At 35.9% G+C, this 19,690-nt stretch overlaps 3 protein-coding genes across 7 annotated transcripts; all 3 read right to left on the reverse strand.

Moving 5' to 3' along the window:
- Positions 1 to 1,413: 1,413 nt before the first annotated feature.
- Positions 1,414 to 6,305, reverse strand: LOC107417810 (putative disease resistance protein At3g14460). Its single transcript, XM_016026462.4, has 2 exons — positions 2,477 to 6,305; positions 1,414 to 1,745 (listed from the first exon to the last, which is right to left on the reverse strand). The coding sequence occupies exon 1, from the start codon at positions 6,006 to 6,008 to the stop codon at positions 2,511 to 2,513; it is 3,498 nt and encodes a 1,165-aa protein (XP_015881948.1). The 5' UTR covers positions 6,009 to 6,305; the 3' UTR covers positions 1,414 to 1,745; positions 2,477 to 2,510.
- A 435-nt stretch (positions 6,306 to 6,740) lies between these two features.
- LOC107417856 (putative disease resistance protein At3g14460) lies at positions 6,741 to 11,954 on the reverse strand. Of its 5 annotated transcripts, none has more exons than XM_048474494.2 (5): positions 8,167 to 11,954; positions 7,857 to 8,008; positions 7,494 to 7,660; positions 7,310 to 7,389; positions 6,741 to 7,139 (listed from the first exon to the last, which is right to left on the reverse strand). In XM_048474494.2, the coding sequence occupies exon 1, from the start codon at positions 11,768 to 11,770 to the stop codon at positions 8,222 to 8,224; it is 3,549 nt and encodes a 1,182-aa protein (XP_048330451.1). In that variant the 5' UTR covers positions 11,771 to 11,954; the 3' UTR covers positions 6,741 to 7,139; positions 7,310 to 7,389; positions 7,494 to 7,660; positions 7,857 to 8,008; positions 8,167 to 8,221. The 5 variants fall into 5 exon arrangements, with proteins under 5 accessions (XP_048330451.1, XP_048330450.1, XP_048330452.1 ...); XM_048474493.2 differs by having other exon boundaries at positions 6,741 to 7,153; XM_048474495.2 differs by having other exon boundaries at positions 6,741 to 7,153; positions 7,310 to 7,655.
- Positions 11,955 to 13,963: 2,009 nt separating this feature from the next.
- On the reverse strand, positions 13,964 to 18,743 carry LOC107417828 (putative disease resistance protein At3g14460). The gene is made up of 2 exons (XM_025073363.3): positions 15,165 to 18,743; positions 13,964 to 14,782 (listed from the first exon to the last, which is right to left on the reverse strand). Exon 1 carries the CDS (start codon positions 18,690 to 18,692, stop codon positions 15,189 to 15,191), a length of 3,504 nt encoding a protein of 1,167 aa, XP_024929131.3. The 5' UTR covers positions 18,693 to 18,743; the 3' UTR covers positions 13,964 to 14,782; positions 15,165 to 15,188.
- Between the last annotated feature and the right edge of the window lie 947 nt (positions 18,744 to 19,690).

Here is a 19,690-nt window from a genome sequence, read left to right on the forward strand (position 1 = left end):
GAACATTCTGGAGAGAGAGAGAGAGAAAAAAAAAAATCCAGTACTCTCAGAGTGCTGAGTTTTTGGGTACTTCAACCTATCATCTAACAACATGTGGATACTTTTTCCACGTCAGAAATTCATCCAAAAAACTTAAAATTTTCCCTAATTCACGAATACTCTTCTGTGTTCTCTAGTTTCATTTGTTTTTTGCATTCAAATTCTTTGCATTTCCAATCAAGACCAAGTTTTGATTGTTTTCGAGCATTCATATTGTACGATTCATGAACTCGCATTTGTGTCCCGCAATACGCATAAAATTACATTACAAACAAAAAGATAATGCTGTGAAGAAGATGTTGTTTTCAAAAGCAGCAAATCATAGTGAAAGAAGAAGTAGACACGTGGCCTGAAAACCAAAACCTTAAGGTAAAAGAAGAAAGACTAAACCTATGGCGAAAAGAAGAGCCACAAATAGCCCTCTGTCATCAACAAGTACGGACCGGCGGAAGTCCCTTGTCCCTGTTCTCCGACTGGTTTGCTCTTGCTCAGTACTTTGGTAAACTGAAGAGGAACTAACGGGTTGGGTTTGGGAAATTTTCAGTTTTTTTTTTGGAAAATTTTCTGACGTGGAAAAAAAGATATCCACATGTCATTAGATGGTAGGAAAGAGTACATTAAAACTCAGTACTTTCGGAGTACTAGATTTTTTTCCTTTGCCACATGTAATATCTCAGCAGTTGACAACTTCACGTGGATGGGTCCCATAAATACAAACAGCAATTTGCATCCAAAGTCAAATTTGCTGGCTTGTAGCCTTCAAGCCCTGATGATATTAGTGCCGTGAAAGACTCACTGCTTTGTCAACAGATTTGGTAAGAGTTTGTAGCACCTTGCAGAATAGAGTATTTTAGAAAAACTTTGTATGAGTTTCATCTATACCATTAAGTTTGCGTCTAATTTTCCTAGACCAACTAAAACTTAGCTTGGCTCCTTTATATCTGTATCTTTTTGACTTTTGGGATCATCCACCAAGATTAATGTCATTTGTTTATTTGATTTTTTTTTGCTTTGAATGCACTAACAAGAAAATAATTAACCCTTCTTATACCTTTCTTAATTATTAAGGTGCTGTGCTGGTTATTTTGAGACCAAATTTTTTTTTTTTTATTTCAATAAGATTCACAATTTGACAAATAAAAGCTTTTGATTTTTTTTCAAGTGAATATTGTTCATTCATAAAAATATATATATAATAATAATAATAAAAATGGAAAAGTGAATGTAATTGTTCGGTGTTTGTGTATAAAACATCAAAATCCTTGTACTAAATATAATATGCTTTCCTGTCCATCCAAACAGCTCTTCAGCAACAGCAACATAAAAAGTATGTTCCCAAAACCTTCATAATAACCAAAGAAAAATCTGTCAATCTGCATAACTACAGAAAGATTTATATCCAAGGAAATAAATTATCACAAATCATGGAACACAAAACAGAATCTTACTATCCATTTCATAACTACAAAACCGAATGTGCACAATTACAAAGATAAAAACTATTCACCCTACTCACATAAAAAAATATCAGATTCAAATACAAGAATATATATCATGATTTCTAACAAAAAAAAAAAAAAATACATATATATACAAGTTACTAAATGATCCTCTGCTTTAAGGATGCCTCATCCATAAACTTTTCAAGGCAAAAGAACAACAAGAGCACTTGTGGCAAACTCATGAAGCAGTCAAACTCTTCAAACCTGCAACGAATGTCCACAGAGTTTAATTCTAATAAAAACAATAGGTAACATTGCAAGCATGCAATTATCAAAAGCATGAGAAAAAATAGATTATGTATATTATCAGCATTTGTTTGTCCAAGTAACTTGGGAATTAACAAAAAAACCATAGCATCTTGAAAAATAATAATTCCAGCATCATTAATATTACATATATGTTAATCTATAATTTCTACTTGATGTTTCCAGAAAAACCAGCATTATTTAAAATGTTTGCATAAGAACTCACCAAAAGGTATACTACAAGTACAAAGTTAAAGCAAAATGAACCAAGCAGAGGAGCATGTAAAAGCAGCCATTCTAAAGTAAAAAATTGGCATGCTCATCTTAGAAGAAACAGAACATGGATATAGTGGTGCTGGGCAGAAGAGCCAGATTAATGTATCGTTGAGTTTGGGTATGTGAAACCTTTGCCTCTATAAAGCTAACAGCCTCATGCTTAGACTAACTGGATATCATATCAATTTCATATATTGGATTAAAAATACACAAATTTTTGTAGCTGTACAAATCTATGTTCCTCCTGCACCAACCAAACCCTTTTCATAAATTTTCCTAACATACCTTCAGCTTCCACTTCTTAAAAAGTTCAATTCTCAAAATACTCCAGCAGTAAAAAAAAAAAAAATGAGAAAATAAAATTGAAAACTGAAATGCAGTTGCAATATATAGTGCAGAAAATAGAAAAGTACCATGAGAACCAACAAGAACAGGACAGAAGAACTCTTAAATGAATATCACACGAGGGATGTGAACAATCTTAGACCAATCTTCCCCTGTGTCTCTCTGGCAACGTCTTTCTAGCCAAGCACATTGAAAGATTATCAAATCAGAGAGAGATTTTGGCAACCCTTCTTCAGGCAACAGCTGAAGCTCATTGCAGCAAGAGATTGACAAGTGCTTGAGGGAATCCAGTTGTTGTAAGGCTTTTCCATTCAGAGATTTAAGGTGAGGAAGATATCTGATATGGAGATCGACCAGAGTGATTGGAAACAACCCCTCCTCTGGAAATGAAGTTAACTCTTCATCTATGCCAATAATCTCCAAGAACGTAAGAGAATTGAGTCTTTGCAAATCCCACTGAAAGCGGTTGGTGAAAAGCTTATTGCACCAGTAAACCTTGAGTTTATTTATACCTGGTGGCAATCCACATTCTGGAAATGAAACAAGCTCCGGACAACTAATTAGAGATATCGACTGAAGAGATGGAAGAAGGGTGTTCATGTTTTCAGGCAATGACCTAAAATTTTTGCAATCTTCAATGTGAAACTCATCCATGTTGGGAGCAGCCAATCCTCCTTGTGGAAAAGAGACAAACTTTGGGCAAGTTGTTAACTTGAAGCATCTCAAAGAGTGAAGTGCAGGCCTAGGTGATTGTGAAAATTCAAAGGACTCCAGGTTCACACAGTAGTCCAGATCAAGCTCATTAAGCTTTGGAAAGTAGTCCAATAGAATAGACTTCATAGAATCACAACTATCAGAGATTTTCAACCTTTTAAGGGATGCATAGCAATGAATTCCTGGGAAATCTAAATTATGGCATCCACTAAGTCTGATGCTTTCTATTGTATCAAGTAAGCAAAGATTTCCAGTTAGCTTTGGACAACCTTCTAAATAAAGCTCTTTAAGATTAGGGAAAACAACTCTGTCTTCTCCAATAAACGACCACTCTTGCCATTCCCGCATGTGGCGAAACTTTAAGAATTCTAAGCTTCTAAAAGGCTTAGCCATGGAAGAACCAGCATGACAAAACTCATTTCCTATTTTCACCAATTCATCAAATTCTATGATACAGAGTTTCTTGAGAAATGGTAGCTGTCCTAGTGGTGGCAAGAAACAACATTTCTTGCATCCTTCCAAGTGGATCTGTTCTATGTTACAAAATGAATTATCTCCCACCCATTTTGGAAATTGTTCACCTCTGTAAGAGTTGATTTGGAGCACTTTTATATTTGTGTGGGGTTGCAGCCCATTAAGTACGTCTTTGTGATTTTCAGTGGATTCTTCAGAATTAGAATCCCAAAAGAACTGCAATTCAGTCAAGAACTTCTTGTCCTTCAAATTTCCCATCAAGGTGTCTGCAACATCAACAACATTTTCAAGCCTTGAAATTCGAAGTATTCCATGCAAAAGTTGAAGATCTTCTAACTCCTTCAAGGTAGAACCGGTACTACCTTTACCCAAAATGAAATCTGTTAATGTCTGCAAATCTTTCAATTTACCAATTTGGTGTGGCAACTCTACTAAGCCTGTTGATGTAATGTCTAGATGACGCAAATTGATTAGCCTTCCCATGTTGGTTGGCAGCTGCCTAAGCTTTTCACATCCCTTCAAAAGTAGGGTCTGCAAATTATACAGAGTGCAAACTGTATTAGGCATCTCTTCAATTATAGTCTCAGATAAATTTAAGTACTTTAGGAACTTCAAATTCCCAATTGACTTTGGCAACTCTTGAATAAGACATCTACGTAAAGATAACACTCTTAAGCATGGTAATGTTGGCAATAATTTTGACATCACCATGTTCTTTGATGCTATGTAATTATAGGGAGAAGCATACTTTGATGATAAGAATAAGGTCTGCAGTCGCTTAGCTCCACATAAAGACTCATACTTGTTCATGTCAAGTATGTTTTCTTTCACATGTGACACATGAAGAATCTTGCTTAGCACCTTATCCAAGTTGCTATCATCAAACCTCAAACAAAATTCTCCAACTATAAATGTAGCTAAATCGATCACAAGATCATGCATGACATAACAAACCGACTTATCCAAACTTAACGACTGTTGAAAAAATGATCTTGATAATAGATGGTCGAAGTATTCTTCTCCAACTTCTTCTATTCTTTTGTTTCTTTGAGGTTGTAACAGATTTTCAGCCATCCACAACTTGATTAGATCTTCTTTATTGATTTCATAATCCTTGGGGAAAATTGAGCAATAAGCAAAACACCGCTTAAGATGTGAAGGTAGATAGTGATAGCTCAACCATAAAGCTGGCAGAATGTTGTTTTTCTCCTTGGGCAACTCCCACGTATCACTAGTCAATATCTTCTCCCATTCCTTTGGATTTCGTTGATGGCGTAAAAGACTACCTAGTGATTTCACTGCTAAAGGAAGACCTTTGCACTTTTTAACAATCTGCCTACCAATTACATCTAATTTTGGATAGGCACATGGATCTTCATTGTGGAAGGCATGCCTTACAAATAGTTCCCAACAATTCTCATCCGACATAGTATGCAGCTTATAGGATGGAACATTACGCATAACTGAAGCAACACTTTCATTTCGCGTCGTTACAATGATTTTGCTTCCATATTCTCCAGATTTAAAAGGCTTCTTCAACTCCTCCCATAGGAAATAATCCTCATTCCAAACATCATCTAAAATAAAAAGAAACTTTTTCCCTTTCAAAGCTTCCTCCAATGTAACTTGAAGCACATCAAGATCTTTGACCTCAATTATTTGGGATGTAACTCTTTCTGCAATCAACTTTGTTATTTTGAAAACATCAAATTCATCTGAAACAGAAACCCACGTTTTGAAATCAAAAGGTTTATTCATGACCCTATCATCGATATCCTTATAAACGAGTTGAGCAAGGGTAGTTTTCCCAACTCCACCCATCCCAACTATTGGAATTACAGATATCTTGTTGCCACTAATTTCATCCGATAATAACAACTTGATAATGGCTTCCTTATCAGAATTCCTACCGTAAACCCCATATTCTTCTAACAAAGAAGTTGCAGGTAATCTCTGAAAAGGCCTATTTTGAACACCCTCTTTCAAACCAAGATCATCTTTCAGTCTAACAATATATTCCAATCTATCAAGAATCTCTCCCATCTTTTGCTCTATTTTTCTAGCAGTAAACTTAGCTGAGACAAAGTTTCGTACCTTTTGTGAAGCAGATTGACCATCAAGTTTGCTTCTCATAGCTTTGTTGTTGATCTTATCAACCATGTACTCTGCATTATAAATCACTTCTTTGAGTTCATCAAGCCACTTTTTCACTTCTGGGTTTCTCATCTGCTGCTCTTCAGCATCATTCAGAACTATGTTAGCTGAAGACAACTTCATCTTTATCTTGTTGAGGAGTTGACCACTGAGCTTCTTTCGCTTGAAAAAGTCAATGACCTCCCACGAAGAAATCCTCTCGAACAATACTTGAATTGAAGCAGAGAGCAAAGGACCAACAACTAGTTCGGTTGCCATATATATTTTGTTTGATCTTGTTGTGCCACCAGAACAGCAGAAAAATGAATAAAACTACCAAATTAAGCAGCAAAGAAAGAGAAGTTTGTTTAAGCAAAAAAAACAAAGAAAGAAAGAAAGAGAAGTTTGAGTTATTTTTCAGACCACTTGCTTTACCAAATTACGTATGTGTCTTCCGCAACGATGCTGAAGCTTCCTAGTGTTGTTATTTTTGTATTTTTTTTTATTTTTTTTTTCTTTTTGTATATTTTATGTTTATCCTCGATTCTAGCGCCATACCTCATTGACCACACTGTTTTTTTTTTTTTTTTTGAAAATATACCACTTGACTTTCTAAAAAAGAAAACTTTATAATGTTTGTAATTTGAAAGCAATTTTTTTTTTAAATGATCATTAAATGATTCAAAAAGCAATTTTGTTTCCTTTGAAGCTTGAATTTTGTCAAAAATACAAAATCTAGAACACAATTTTTTATATATTTTTATGATCTTATAAGAATTTTTCTGGGTACAAAAGCTTATCTAATCTTTATGTTATCCTTTTTGTTTTTACTCATAATTTTTTAATCTCAATTCAGAAATGGTTTCAGTATATAATTTACATTATTTCTGATATCGACTTATATATATTTATATATATATATATATATTTGGTAAAAATATACAGAATAAAATTAACAAAAAATAAAAAACAAACAAACAAAACTTAAATAATGAAAAAAAAGAAAAAGAAAAAGAAAAAGCAAAGTAGAGATCCAGATGGCGCTGCAATGCCTTGAGTAGTCCAATTAACAGCTGGCATTAGGGCCAAATGTCCCCTTGCATTTAATAGTTAAATACATCTTGGTCCTTGCCTAATATATAGTCTGTTGCTCTATATGGTTTGGATAAGAAATCTATTTCAGCCTCATAATATACATGAGAAAATAGAGGCAATCTCTAGCAAATCATTTAGCAAAACAACCAAATGAGAAGGAGAAATGGGCTGTCCTTTCTTCTAGCTTTCACCTGCTTTGGAGCTCACTGCAATGAAAGATCTCAAAATTTTTTGAGGAGAATAAGGATTTGATGGGCGTTTCTGCATTTGAAGAGCCTTATAAACCTTTTTCATGTTTTGGGGTAGGCAATCCTCCTCCATCATACAAACTTGCAAAATTGAATAAATACAAATAAGCATTGATTGTTTTGAAAATGCAAGGGATTCTATATAGACTTGGACAATCAGACAAATGAGATACATTGGGAAGCTCATTATGAAATGTATGTTGTGTATATAAACTTGGCAGTACCATATTAACTTACAGGTAACATATACTTTGTATACATGTATATATACAACTTTTCGAGTGAGGTAAGGTGTTCTGAGGCCATCCTGTCCTCCTCTGCAAAATGAATCCAGAACTTCATTGAAGGGCCTAATTTTTAAGTGTGTAAGAGGAGAGAGTTTAATTGCATGCATGTGCATCTGTTCAGGCAGAGACTCAACCTCTAGCAGCCAATGATGTCAAGCTCTTTCATATTGGAGGCAGAAAAAAGCATCCAAAACAAACCACCAGCATCATTTCATACAGTCCCGAGATTGAAATTGGAAGAAAACAGAGAAATTCAAGCATTTAATTTAACATCCCTTTCCATCCATCCAAACAAACTATCCTGCAACGCAAACATCTAATAATTAAGCACATTATTCCTGTCAATCTGCAGCACAGTGAAAAAAATTGAAAATTCCAAGCAAATATCAATAATCCCAGCTTAGAACAGAAAATCCTCGTCATCCCTTACAAGTACATGAACCAGTTAATCTGCATTGCTACAATAGAATTCAAGTGAAATAAAGTACTGTTCATACCATGAAGTGTAACAGAAAACAATCTTAGGAAGAACAGATAGCTCCCCCAACAATCAAATCTAAGACAGATAGCTCCCCCAACAATCAAATCTAAGGAAAAAGATCAACCAGAGAACTTGCATCACATTCATGGAGTGGTATAAATATGGAACCTGCAAATGTAAGTTGAGAAAGCTTTATTATTCCATAAAGATGTGAACAGAGGATATGTAAGCCATTTGTCTGTCAAAGTAATTTGGATTACATAAAAAAGATAATAGCAAAATAGAAACTGAAAAATAATAAAATAGTGCAGAAAAACAAGAGGTACCATGAGAAAGTAGGAGAAGCAAAAGAGAAGTTGACGCCTTGATGCTCAATGATCATCACATGCAACTATAATCCATCTTTATGTGAGCAATGTGGGAGATCTTGGGCCAGTCTTCTCCAATATATCTCTGGCACCGTTGTTTAAGCAAAGGACAATCATAGATTGTCAAAACAGAAAGAGATGGAGGAAGTCCTTCTGGCAAGCACTGGAGCACTTGGCAACGAGAAATTCCCAACCGTTTAAGGGAGGAGAGTTGTTGAAAGGCATTTCCATTTAAAGCTTTAAGGTGTGGAAGCGAGTTGATTGTGAGACAATTAAGAGAGGTTGGCAGCAGCCCCTCCTCTGGAAATGAATCCAACACATGTTCATCCATGTTGGATATTTGTATGGAATGAAAACAAGTGAGTGTTTGAAGATTCCATAGCATGCGGTTGGAGAATAGCTTATTGCAACATGAAATTTCAAGATGTTCTAATTTTGAAGGCAATCCACATTCTGGAAATGACTCCAGCTCTGGACAATTCGATATACTCAACAAGCAAAGAGATGGAAGAAGGGTGTTCATGTGTCCAGGCAGTGACCTTAACATGTTGCAATCTTCAATGCGAAAATCTTCCAGATTGGGAGCATGAAGTCCACCATGGGGAAATGATACAAACTTTGGGCAATCTTTTAGTTGGAACCTTGTCCGAAAGGGCAGCATAGGTGGGTGAGGTTGTTCTGAACATGTAAGTGACTCCAGATTCTCACAAGATTCCAGACTAAGCACTTCAAGCATAGGGAAGTAGTCCAAAACAATGGAGTTTATATTATCACAACTCTTACTAATTTCCAACCGTTGAAGGTTGCCATGACAGTGCTGCATTATTCCTGCCAATACTAGATTTCTGCATTCTTCTATGTGGACTTGTTGTATGGTATTTGGTAAACATATGCATGCAGTTAATTTCGGACAATATCCCAAAACAAGCTTCTTAAGATCAAGGAAAGAATCAATAAGTGACCACTCCTCCCACTTGCGCAGATCATAAAATTTTAAGAATTCAAGACATCTAAATGGCCTGGCTGAAATTGAACAACCACTGCAGTAAAACTCATCACTTATTTTAACCAATTCATCAAATCCTGTAACACTTAGATGTTTGAGAAAAGGTAGTTGCCCGAGAGGTGGCAAAATGCTACATTCCCCACATCCTTCAAGTTGTATCTCTTCTAAATTACGAAATGAAGGATCTCCCAACCATTTTGGAAACTGTTCACCACTGTAGTTTTGAATTTTGAGTAACTTCAAGCTTGTGTGAGGTTCCAGCCCATTAAGTACTGCTTTATGCATTCCGTAATTATCAAAACCATTTAAGCCCCAAGAAAACTCTAATTCAGTAAGGCACTTCTTGTCCGTCAATTTGGCCATTAACACATCTTCAACCTTGAATATGTTGTTTAGTTCTGAGAAACAAAGTTTTCCATGCAAATGTTGAAGATATCTTAATAACTCCATGGTATAGCCACAATATTTTCCCACAACAAAATTAGTCATTGTTTGCAAGTCTTTCAAATTACCAATTTCTATAGGCATCCTTTCTAAGTTTGTGTCCACAAGGTCAAGATGGCGCAAGTTGATCAGCCTTCCCATGTCAGCTGGCAACAACTTCAGTTCTCTACAATGTGACAAAATTAGAGTTTGCAAATTGTACAGAGTACAAAGGAAAGTGGGAATCTCTTTAATTTTAGTCCCACTTAAATTTAAATACCTTAAAAGCTTTAAATTCCCAATGGAATCAGGCAACTCTGTGATAGAACTTCCATTCCAAGATAACACCCTTAAGCATGTTAATGCTGGCAATGACTTGGCCACTAGGTTTTGCAAATGCAATTGTATCACGCCATAACATTGTGATGGAAAGAAGAAAGTTCTCAAACTCTCAGCCGTTGATAAATATTCGTATTTCTTCAAGTCATACTTTTCTTCTTTCTCATGTGATAGATGACGAACTTTGTTGAGAAACTTATTTGTGCTGCTAACATCCAAGCTTAAGCAAAATTCTCTGGCTACAAATGTGGCTAAATCATGTACAAGATCATGCATGGTATAGCAAATTGGTGATTTTTTGAACCAAGATTCTCTTAATACTTGTCGAAATAGTGATCTTGATAACAACTCATTAATGGCCTCTTCTCCAACTTGTTCTATTCTCTTCTTCTTTTGGGGTTTCAGCAGATCTTCTGCCATCCACAACTTGATTAAATTTTCTTTGTCAATTTTATAGTTCTTTGGGAACACCGAGCAGTAAGCAAAACATCGTTTAAGATGCATAGGTAGATAATGATAACTCAACCATAAAGCTGGAAGAATATTGTTTTTCACTGTTGGCAACTCCCACATATCACTTTTCAGTATATTCTTCCATTCTTCTGGATTTAGTTGAGAACGCAAAAGACTACCAAGTGACTTCACTGCTAGAGGAAGACCTTGGCACTTTTTGACTATTTGTCTACCAATTTCTTCCAATTCCGGATAGGCACAAGGATCTACACTGTTAAATGCATGCTTTACAAATATCTTCCAGCAGTTCTCATCACACATTGTTCGTAAATGATATACTGGGATGCTATCATGCATCACAGATGCAACACTTTCATTGCGTGTTGTCACAATAATTTTGCTTCCAAATGCTCCACATTCAAAAGGCTTCTTGACCTCTTCCCACTGTTGGTAATCCTCATTCCAAACATCATCAAGAACAAGGAAAAACTTTTTTCCTTTCAATGCCTTATTTAATTCCAATTGAACTAAATCCAAGTCCTGGTCATCCTTAAATGTATGGCCAATCACTCTATATGCAACTGTTTTTGTTATTTTGAAAATATCAAATTCATTTGATACAGAAACCCATGCTTTGAATTCAAAACATTCCTTCACCCTCTCATCATTATAAACAATTTGAGCAAGGGTGGTCTTTCCAATCCCACCCATGCCTACTATGGGAATCACAGACATGTTGTTTCCCCTACAGTGATCATTTTCTAGCAGCAACTTAATGATGGCTTCTTTGTCCTCATCTCTGCCATAAACACTAGATTCTTCTACAAAAGAAGTTGTTGGTAGTCTTCCTAAAGATCTATTTTTAACAGTATCACCTCCTCTCAATCCAAGATTATCTTTTTGTTTCAAAATAAATTGTAATCTATCAAGTATCTCTGTCATCTTTGGTTCTACTTGCTCATTAAATGTAGTAGTAAAGGTAGTTGAGATGAGGTTCAGTACCTGATGACCACCTGAGCTGCTTCCTTGTTCATCAAAACCTTCTTCTATCTTGCATCGCAGAGCTTCGGTATTGATCTCTTGCAACAAGTCCTCGGCATCATAGATTGCTTCCTGGAGATGACCAAGCCACTCCCTCACATATGGGTTGCTGATCTGCTTCTTCTCAGCATCATTGAGCACTGAATCAGCTGACAACAACATAATCTTCATCTTCCTCAGCAGCTTTTCATTGAGTTTCTTTCCCCTGATGAAGTCAACGATCTCTAGAGAAGCCATCCTCTCGAACAATACCTGAAGTGAAGCAGAGAGAAAAGCTCCACCCACCAGTTCCAATGCCATGTTTTTGTCTTTGGGAAGATCTCTATTTCAAACACCAGTTGAAAGCTCAGATATGAGCAGAAGTACTTCCTGAAACCTTTGGCAATATACAGTACCATCAATATCAGGGAAGTTTCCCATTTCTAGATCTATTCATTATATTTTTTCTATTGTTTTTCTAATTGGTCAGGAATTAACTGATAACCAACAATCAAACTCAAGTTTATTTTGTGTTTATGTGTCTTTAAGTGTTTGGAGGAAAATCCTAAACAAATCCTCAGACAAATATTTCCATAAAAGAATTAAATTTTTTTTTTTTTGGTAAATTCCATAAAAGAATTAATTGTATATATCTATTAGAATCAGTTACATATTATATTAATTACAAAGTTACATATTATAATATATGACATTGCGCATGCATGTTGTAATTTTCAAAAAAAAAAAAAAGGAAAAAGAAAGAAAGAAAAAAAAAACCCTTGTTGTAGTGATTAATATTGTTGTAACAGCATAAAATTATTTGATTAATTAATAATTATTTATATTTTTTCAACTACTAATATATATATATATATAGACATGATCTCTTATGCTGTTCATGTATATTGTTATTTTCTATTACTAAGTAGGCATGAAGTGTAAATTGTATCAGAAATATATGGGAGTAGGGTCAAAAACAATATTAAAAAAGAGTTAGGTTATATGATAGAAGAAAAAAATTGTTAATTTTATAGCCTGCACTTTCTTCTATTTTTCTCCAGCCATTTGGAGAGAAGGTTCTGTTTTTAATAAAAAAAAGTGAATGGGAAAGTTCCGCTCCAGACAAAGACAATGCCCAACTATACAAAACATAAAACAAAGGGAAAAATAATTTAAAAAGGGCACTCTGTTCCAAAAAAAATAAAGAAAGAATTTTTTTTTAGGTAGATAAAAAAGTAAAGAAGTAAAGAAACAAAGAAACTACACTGCATGTACTGGAAATGTAATTGGACAAAGATGCTCTTTCTTTACCGATGCTTTTATAAAATCTTCATTTATATGCTGTTTCCTTTTAAATAATATGGAGTATATATTATTTTCATGATGAAAATGGTGGGATTGTTACGTGTAGAGACACTGTCAATGCGGTATAATTACCCCTTTCTTCGAAAATAAGGTAGTTGAAGCATTTAGCGTGAATGTCTTTTTTTCTTTTTCTTTATTAGTAGACTATTTGTGCCACTACCAGTAAAGGGCTCTATATTTTATAGACACATTTCCTGCTTTTTATTTAAAAAATAATAATAATAAAAAAAATAAGAAGACAAATTTAATCTCATAACTTGAATATAGATGGATTAACGTTGTCTTTGGACTATAATATTACTGATAAAACATATCACCAATGTATGACTTGTGTACAAAATTTTAATAAGCAGATACATACATACATCTATATATATATATATAAAAGATTTATTGTACACTTAAAAAAAAAAAAATCTGATTATTAGTGTTTTCGAGGCGGTTTATCAGAAATAATAGGATGATTTTCCACCACTTGGAACTTTTCAGTCCTGTTTGTTTCTTCGTGTTTAGCTACAGATTGTACAGCACTAAGGATGGCCCAAGTTTTAGAGGCACATCCTAACGTAGAAAATTTATTATTAATACTGCTTGATTACTTTGTTCTTGTATAAATTTCCTTTCTCTTGAAGAAAATGCTCCAGTCCCAATCATGTTACCACAATTCACTTGTAATTTTGATGGAGCATTTATGTTTGTCGGCTTATATGGGTATTAGTCTCAGGTTACAGAACGCAGAATTTCCACATCTACATGCCTTGAGGAGTCCGATTAACAGCTTGTAGCACCCGGGCCAAATAGCTCCTTGCATTTAGTACTCAAGTACTTATTTGTCCTTGTCTAATAGTTGTGTAATCTTTGTGGTATGGATAAGTGCCATTGGAACCTTATGACATACATATATGAGAAAATAGAGCAATCTCTAGCAAATTTGATTTAGCGAAACGCCCAGATGAGAAATAGCAAGTGGGCTGTCCTTGTACCTCTCAGCCGCTCCGGATTTCACTGCAATGAAAAATCCCAATTTTTTTTTAAGCAAAATAAGGATTTGATGGGGCCTTTCTGAATTTTAAGAGCTTTATGAACCTTTTTCATGTTCTGGATATGTACAGTATGATGTGTATATAAATTTGGTAGCACCGTATATACTTAAGGTAACATATGCTTTATAGACATGTAATGTATTTGTACAAAACATATATACACCCTAATGACTTGAAGACTAGGAAATAGTGGAGATTATGTCATTCACCTGAATGCATAATTACACCAGCAATAAGTTGAATAAAAAAGCTCATTGGTACCGATGTTTAGGCAAAGGACAATCATAGATTGTCAACATAGAAAGAGAAAATCCTTCTTCTTGCAGGTACTGGAGCTCTTGGCGGTGAGGAGTCCCCCACCGTTTACGGAAGGAGAGCTGTTGAAAGGCCTTTCCATTTAAGGGTTTTAGGTGTGGAAGTTAGGTTATTAGAAGACAAGTGAGAGTGGTTGGCAGCAGCCCCTCCTCCAGAAATAAATCTAACAGAAGTTCATCCATGTTAGATATTCGTAGGGAATGAAAAACAAGTGAGTGTTTGAATATTCCATTACATGCGATTGGCAAAGAGCTTATTGCAATTGGAAATTTTCAAGATGTTCTGACTTTGAAGGCAATCCACATTCTGGAAATGACTCCAGCTCTAGACAATTCCATATACTCAACCAACGAAGAGATAGAAGAAGGGTGTGCATGTGTTCAGGCAGTGACCTCAACTTGTTACTATCTTCAATCCGAATATCTTACAGGTTGGGAGCACGCAGTCCACCCTTGGGGAAATTGTACAAACTTTGGGCCATCTGTCAGTTGTAACCTTGTCAGAAATGGGAGTATAGGAGGGTGAGGTTGTTCGGAACATGTAAGCAACTCCAGATTCTCAGAAGATCTGCTCCGTGAACTGTCTCTATGTTTTTCTCGACATCAGCAGCCTTAAAATACAAATAATAACAAAATATGAGAACAGAAAAGATCATGTATATTATCAAAATTTCTTTGTTGATAGCATCATGAAAATGAAAATATTCGGATAAGAGCTCACCAAAAGCAACTGCAAGTACAAAAGTTAAGTGGAATGTAAGTAGCAGAATAGTTGGTACTTCATGCATTCTACTTTTCATAAAAGTTTCTGAATTTTGATCCTCTTGGATTCTACTGCTTTTCAAAACAAAATTTTGTTGTTGCTAGTCACTTTTCAAACTATTTAAGCAGTAAATAATAAAATAAAATTGAAAATGACAAGTAGGCTCATATATTATTGCAGAAAAGATAAGATACCCTGAAAGAACTGGAGAACTAAGGAGAAGTACGTACATGTTAATGCATATTCATTGCTCATCATATGTGCTTATTATCGATCCTTATGCAAGCGATATGAGAAATCTTGTGCCAATCTTGCCCTGTGTCTCTCTGGCACCTTTGTTTTAGGAGAGCACATTTAGAGATAGACAAATCAGAAAGAGATGGAGGCAATCCTTCTTCAGGCAAGAGTTGGAGCTCATTGCAGCCAGAAATTAACAGACTTTCAAGGGAGGCAAGGTGCTGAAAGGCCATCCCATTTAAGGATCTAAGGTGATGAACCAATTGGATATTGAGATGAATGAGAGAGGTTGGAAGCAGCCCTTCCTCAGGAAATGATTCCACCACTTCATCGATGCTGGCAATGTGTAAGACTGTAAGAGACGTCAGTCTTTGCAGATTCCACTGCAGCCGGCTTGCAAAAAGCTTATTGCAATTATAAATTCTAAGCATATTTAAATTCGATGGCAATCCACATTCAGGAAATGACTCCAGTTCTGGACAGTCAGTTAGAGATAGAGACTGAAGAGATGGAAGAAGGATGTGCATCTGTTCGGGCAGTGACCTCAAGTTCTTGCAATCTTCGATCTCAAACACTTTCATGTTTGGGGCATGCAGTCCTTGTGGAAATGCCACAAATTTTGGACAGATTCTTAGATGGAGAGCTGTAAGAGAGAGAACCACAGGACAGAGTTGTTCTGCGAATGTAAGAGACTCCAGATTGATACAAAATCTTAAACTAAGCACTTCAAGCATTGGCAAATAGTCTAATGCAATGGACTTCATAAAATAGCAGCTATGCTGTATCAGCAGCCTTCGAAGTGATCCATAGCAGTGCTGTACTGAGAACTCTAATTTTTCACATCCTGTAATCTGGACATCTTCTATCGTATCAGGTAAGCATAGACCTCCTGTTAATTTTGGACAATCTTCCAAAACAAGCTCCTTAAGTTGTGGGAACGAAACTCCATCCCCACTGACAAATGACCAGTCCTCCCAAACAGGCATAGAGCTAAATAACAAGAATTCTAAGCGTTGAAATGGCATAGTCATGGAGGATCCACTGCCATAAAATTCATCACCTATTTTCACCAATCCATCGAAATTCATAATACGAAGTTGTTTGAGAAATGGTAGCTTCCCTAGTGGCGGCAACATGCTGCATTCCCTGCATCTTTCAAGGTGTATTTCTTCTAAATTACAAAATGAATCATCTCCCACCCATTTTGAAAACTGGCCACCTCTATAAAACTTAATTTTGAGTGACTTCAAGTTTGTATGAGGTTCCAGTCCATCAAGTACCTCCATCTGCTTTTCATAATAAACAAACTCTTCAAAGCCCCAAGAAAACTCTAACTCTGTAAGGTGCTTTTTATCCTTCAATTTGGCCTCCAACACATCTTCAACATTAACAATATTTTGTAATCCTGAAAAACAAAGTTTTCCACGCAAATGTGGAAGATCTCCTAGTAACTTGATGGTATATCCACTGTATTTTCCCACAACAAAATCAGTTAGTGTTTGCAAATCTTTCAATTTACCCATTTCTAATGGCATCCTTTCCAGATGTGTGGATGAGATGTCAAGATGGCGCAGGTTGATCAGCCTTCCTATGACGGAAGGCAACAACTTGAGTTGTATACAATCTGACAGAATTAGTGTTTGCAAATTGTACAAAGTACAGATTGTATTAGGCACCTCCACAATGTCAGTCTCAGACAAATCTAAATACCTTAGGAGTTTCAACTTCCCTATTAAATCAGGCAACTCCACGATAAAACATCCACGCAAAGATAGCACTCTTAAGCCTGTTAATGTTGGCAACAACTTTGCTGCTACTGACTGCAATTGTGTGTAGTCATGACATCGTGATGGTAGGAAGCAGGTACGCAGATACTTAGCTCCAATTAAAACCTCATACTTCTTCAAGTCATATCTCTTCTCTTTCACTTGTGACAAATGGCGGATCTTGCTTGGTAGATTAATTGAGTCAATATCATCCAAACTCAAGAAAAATTCACCTGCTGCAAATGTAGCTAAATCGTTTACAAGATCATGCATGATGTAACAAATTGATCTATCCCAATTTATTGACTGCTGAAACAATGATCTTGTTAATAGGTATTGAAAGCACTTTTCTCCAACTTCTTCCATCCTCTTTCTTTTCTGGCAATTCAAAAGACCTTCTGCCATCCATAACTTGATTAAGTCTTCTTTGTTAATTGGATAGTTTTTAGGAAATATCGAGCAGAATGCAAAACATCGTTTAACATGTGAAGGTAGATACTGATAACTCAACCAAAGTGCTGGAAGAATGTAATTTTTCTCTTCAGGCAACTCCCACATTTCACTTTCTAGTATCTTCTCCCATTCCTGTTGATTTAGTTGATAACGTAAAAGACTACCAAGTGATTTGACAGCTAAAGGAAGCCCCTTACACTTAATAACAATCTGCTTACCAATTTCTTCCAATTTTGGATGAGCACATGGATCTACATTGTTGAAGGCATGCTTTACAAATAATTTCCAACAATTCTCATTGGACACTATTGGTAATTGATAAGATGGAACATTATTGCGCATCACAGATGCAACACTTTCATTGCGTGTTGTCACTATAACTTTGCTTCCACATGCACCATATTGAAAAGGTTTCTTAACCTCTTCCCACAGAAAGTAATCCTCGTTCCAAACGTCATCGAGAATGAGCAAGAACTTTCTCTCTCTCAAAGCCTTCTCCAATTTAATTTGCAGAAGATCCAGGTCATGGCCAAAAAATGTTTGGGAAGTCACTCTCTCAGTAATTGTTTTTATTATTTTGAATACATCAAATTCTGCTGATACAGAAACCCAAGCCTTGAAGTCAAAGCATTTCTTCACCCTCTCATCATTGTATACAAGTTGAGCAAGAGTGGTCTTACCAATACCACCCATGCCAACTATGGGAATCACAGACATGTTATCGCCACTACCATTATCTATTAGCAACAACTTAATAACGGCTTCTTTGTCATCATTCCTGCCATAAACACCAGATTCCTCTACAGAAGAAGTCGCAGGTAATCTCCGTGAAGGTCTTGTTTGAACACCTTCTTTTAAACCAAGAGCATCTTTTTGATCCAATATAAATTCTAATCTATCAAGTATATCTACCATCTTATATTCTACTTGTTTATTAAAAGAAGTGGTAGTGCTAGATGAGAAGAGGTTAAGTACCTGATGACTTGAGCTGCTTCCATATTCAGCTTCCATTTTGCATCTCAAAGCTTCAGTATTTATCTCATCTACCAAATCCTCTGCATCACAGATTGCTTCATGGAGTTCATTAAGCCACTCCCTCACAGCTGAATTCGATATTTGCTTCTCCTCAGCATCATTCAGCACAGAATTAGCTGATAACAATTTAATCTTCAACTTCTTGAACAACCCTATGTTGAGTTTCTTTCCCCTGATGAAATCAACCAATTCAAGTGAAGTCATCCTGTCAAACAACACCTGAAGTGAAGCAGAAAGAAAAGCTCCACCCACCATTTCACCTGCCATGATTATGTCTTTTAACAAAAGAAACCGAAGAAGCTTGAGAGGTCTTTCTAGAGTCTAGACTGCCACCGTAGAAACCAGATAAAAAGGCACTTTACTTAATCAGAGCCACATTAGAAATCTCTTGCAGAATATGTGTGGCACAAAGTTCCATCCCGGAAATTTAACAACGAAATAGAAGATAGTACACGTTTGGAATGGTTTGCACTAAAAGACAGACCAAAAATACAAATAAAAAGTCAACCAATTTAAGAGCAAAGTCCTGAATGAAACGTGGAAAGCTTAACCAAAAGTATGGATGAAAATTTTGCACTGAAAAAGACAGCTTGGTATAAAAAATTTGCACTGAAAAAGACAGGTCGGTATCTTAACAGTAAAATTTGGGTGTATTAATCCCTTTTAGAGGGTGTATATAAAACAACCCTTCAAGTCCAACTCAAAGAGCTTGGAGCGACGATATCAACAGGCATAGGGAGAGATTAAAAGAGGGTGGAGAACAGAGAGACAGAGGAAATGCCGTGAACCACAAGCTAATGCTGTCCTCTCTGCAAGAAGCATTAGACTGGCCCAAGAAATCTGCTTTGGACCCGTTAAGCACACCGTTTTGCAGGACCTCGGCCGCTTCCACTTGTCAAACTGCTGATGCTTTTCCCTTCTGCTTCCATCATTGAAGAACACTCTTTTCTAGGGTAAGCTTTCTCTTCTTTCTTATATATTCTGTTTGGTTTTCCCGGTTTAGTGATTGGGGAATCGGAAAGACTTGAGTTTCAGGAAAGAAAGGAAGGCAAAAGAGTGAACTTTTTTTCAAAAAAAAAAAAAAAAAAAAAAAAAAAAAAAAAAAACAATAAAAAAGGTAGTTAATTTATATCAGAAAAGAAACTGATATAAATTTTCTCTTTTATTTCTTGGTGCATTTCCTCAAGAAACAAACAGGGCATTTTTGACTTCTTGTGAGCGGTGAGTTGTGAGTGGGCTGGCTCCTTTGTTTCCATAACCGTCTA

This window comes from Ziziphus jujuba, chromosome 2, assembly GCF_031755915.1.
Source record: "Ziziphus jujuba cultivar Dongzao chromosome 2, ASM3175591v1".
NCBI classification, from domain to species: domain Eukaryota; kingdom Viridiplantae; phylum Streptophyta; class Magnoliopsida; order Rosales; family Rhamnaceae; genus Ziziphus; species Ziziphus jujuba.

Coding starts and splice junctions, on each gene's coding strand:
- LOC107417856 (XM_048474495.2), bottom strand. CDS start 11,770: ATGGCATTGGAACTGGTGGGTGGAGCTTTTCTCTCTGCTTCACTTCAG.
- LOC107417828 (XM_025073363.3), bottom strand. CDS start 18,692: ATGGCAGGTGAAATGGTGGGTGGAGCTTTTCTTTCTGCTTCACTTCAG.
- LOC107417810 (XM_016026462.4), bottom strand. CDS start 6,008: ATGGCAACCGAACTAGTTGTTGGTCCTTTGCTCTCTGCTTCAATTCAA.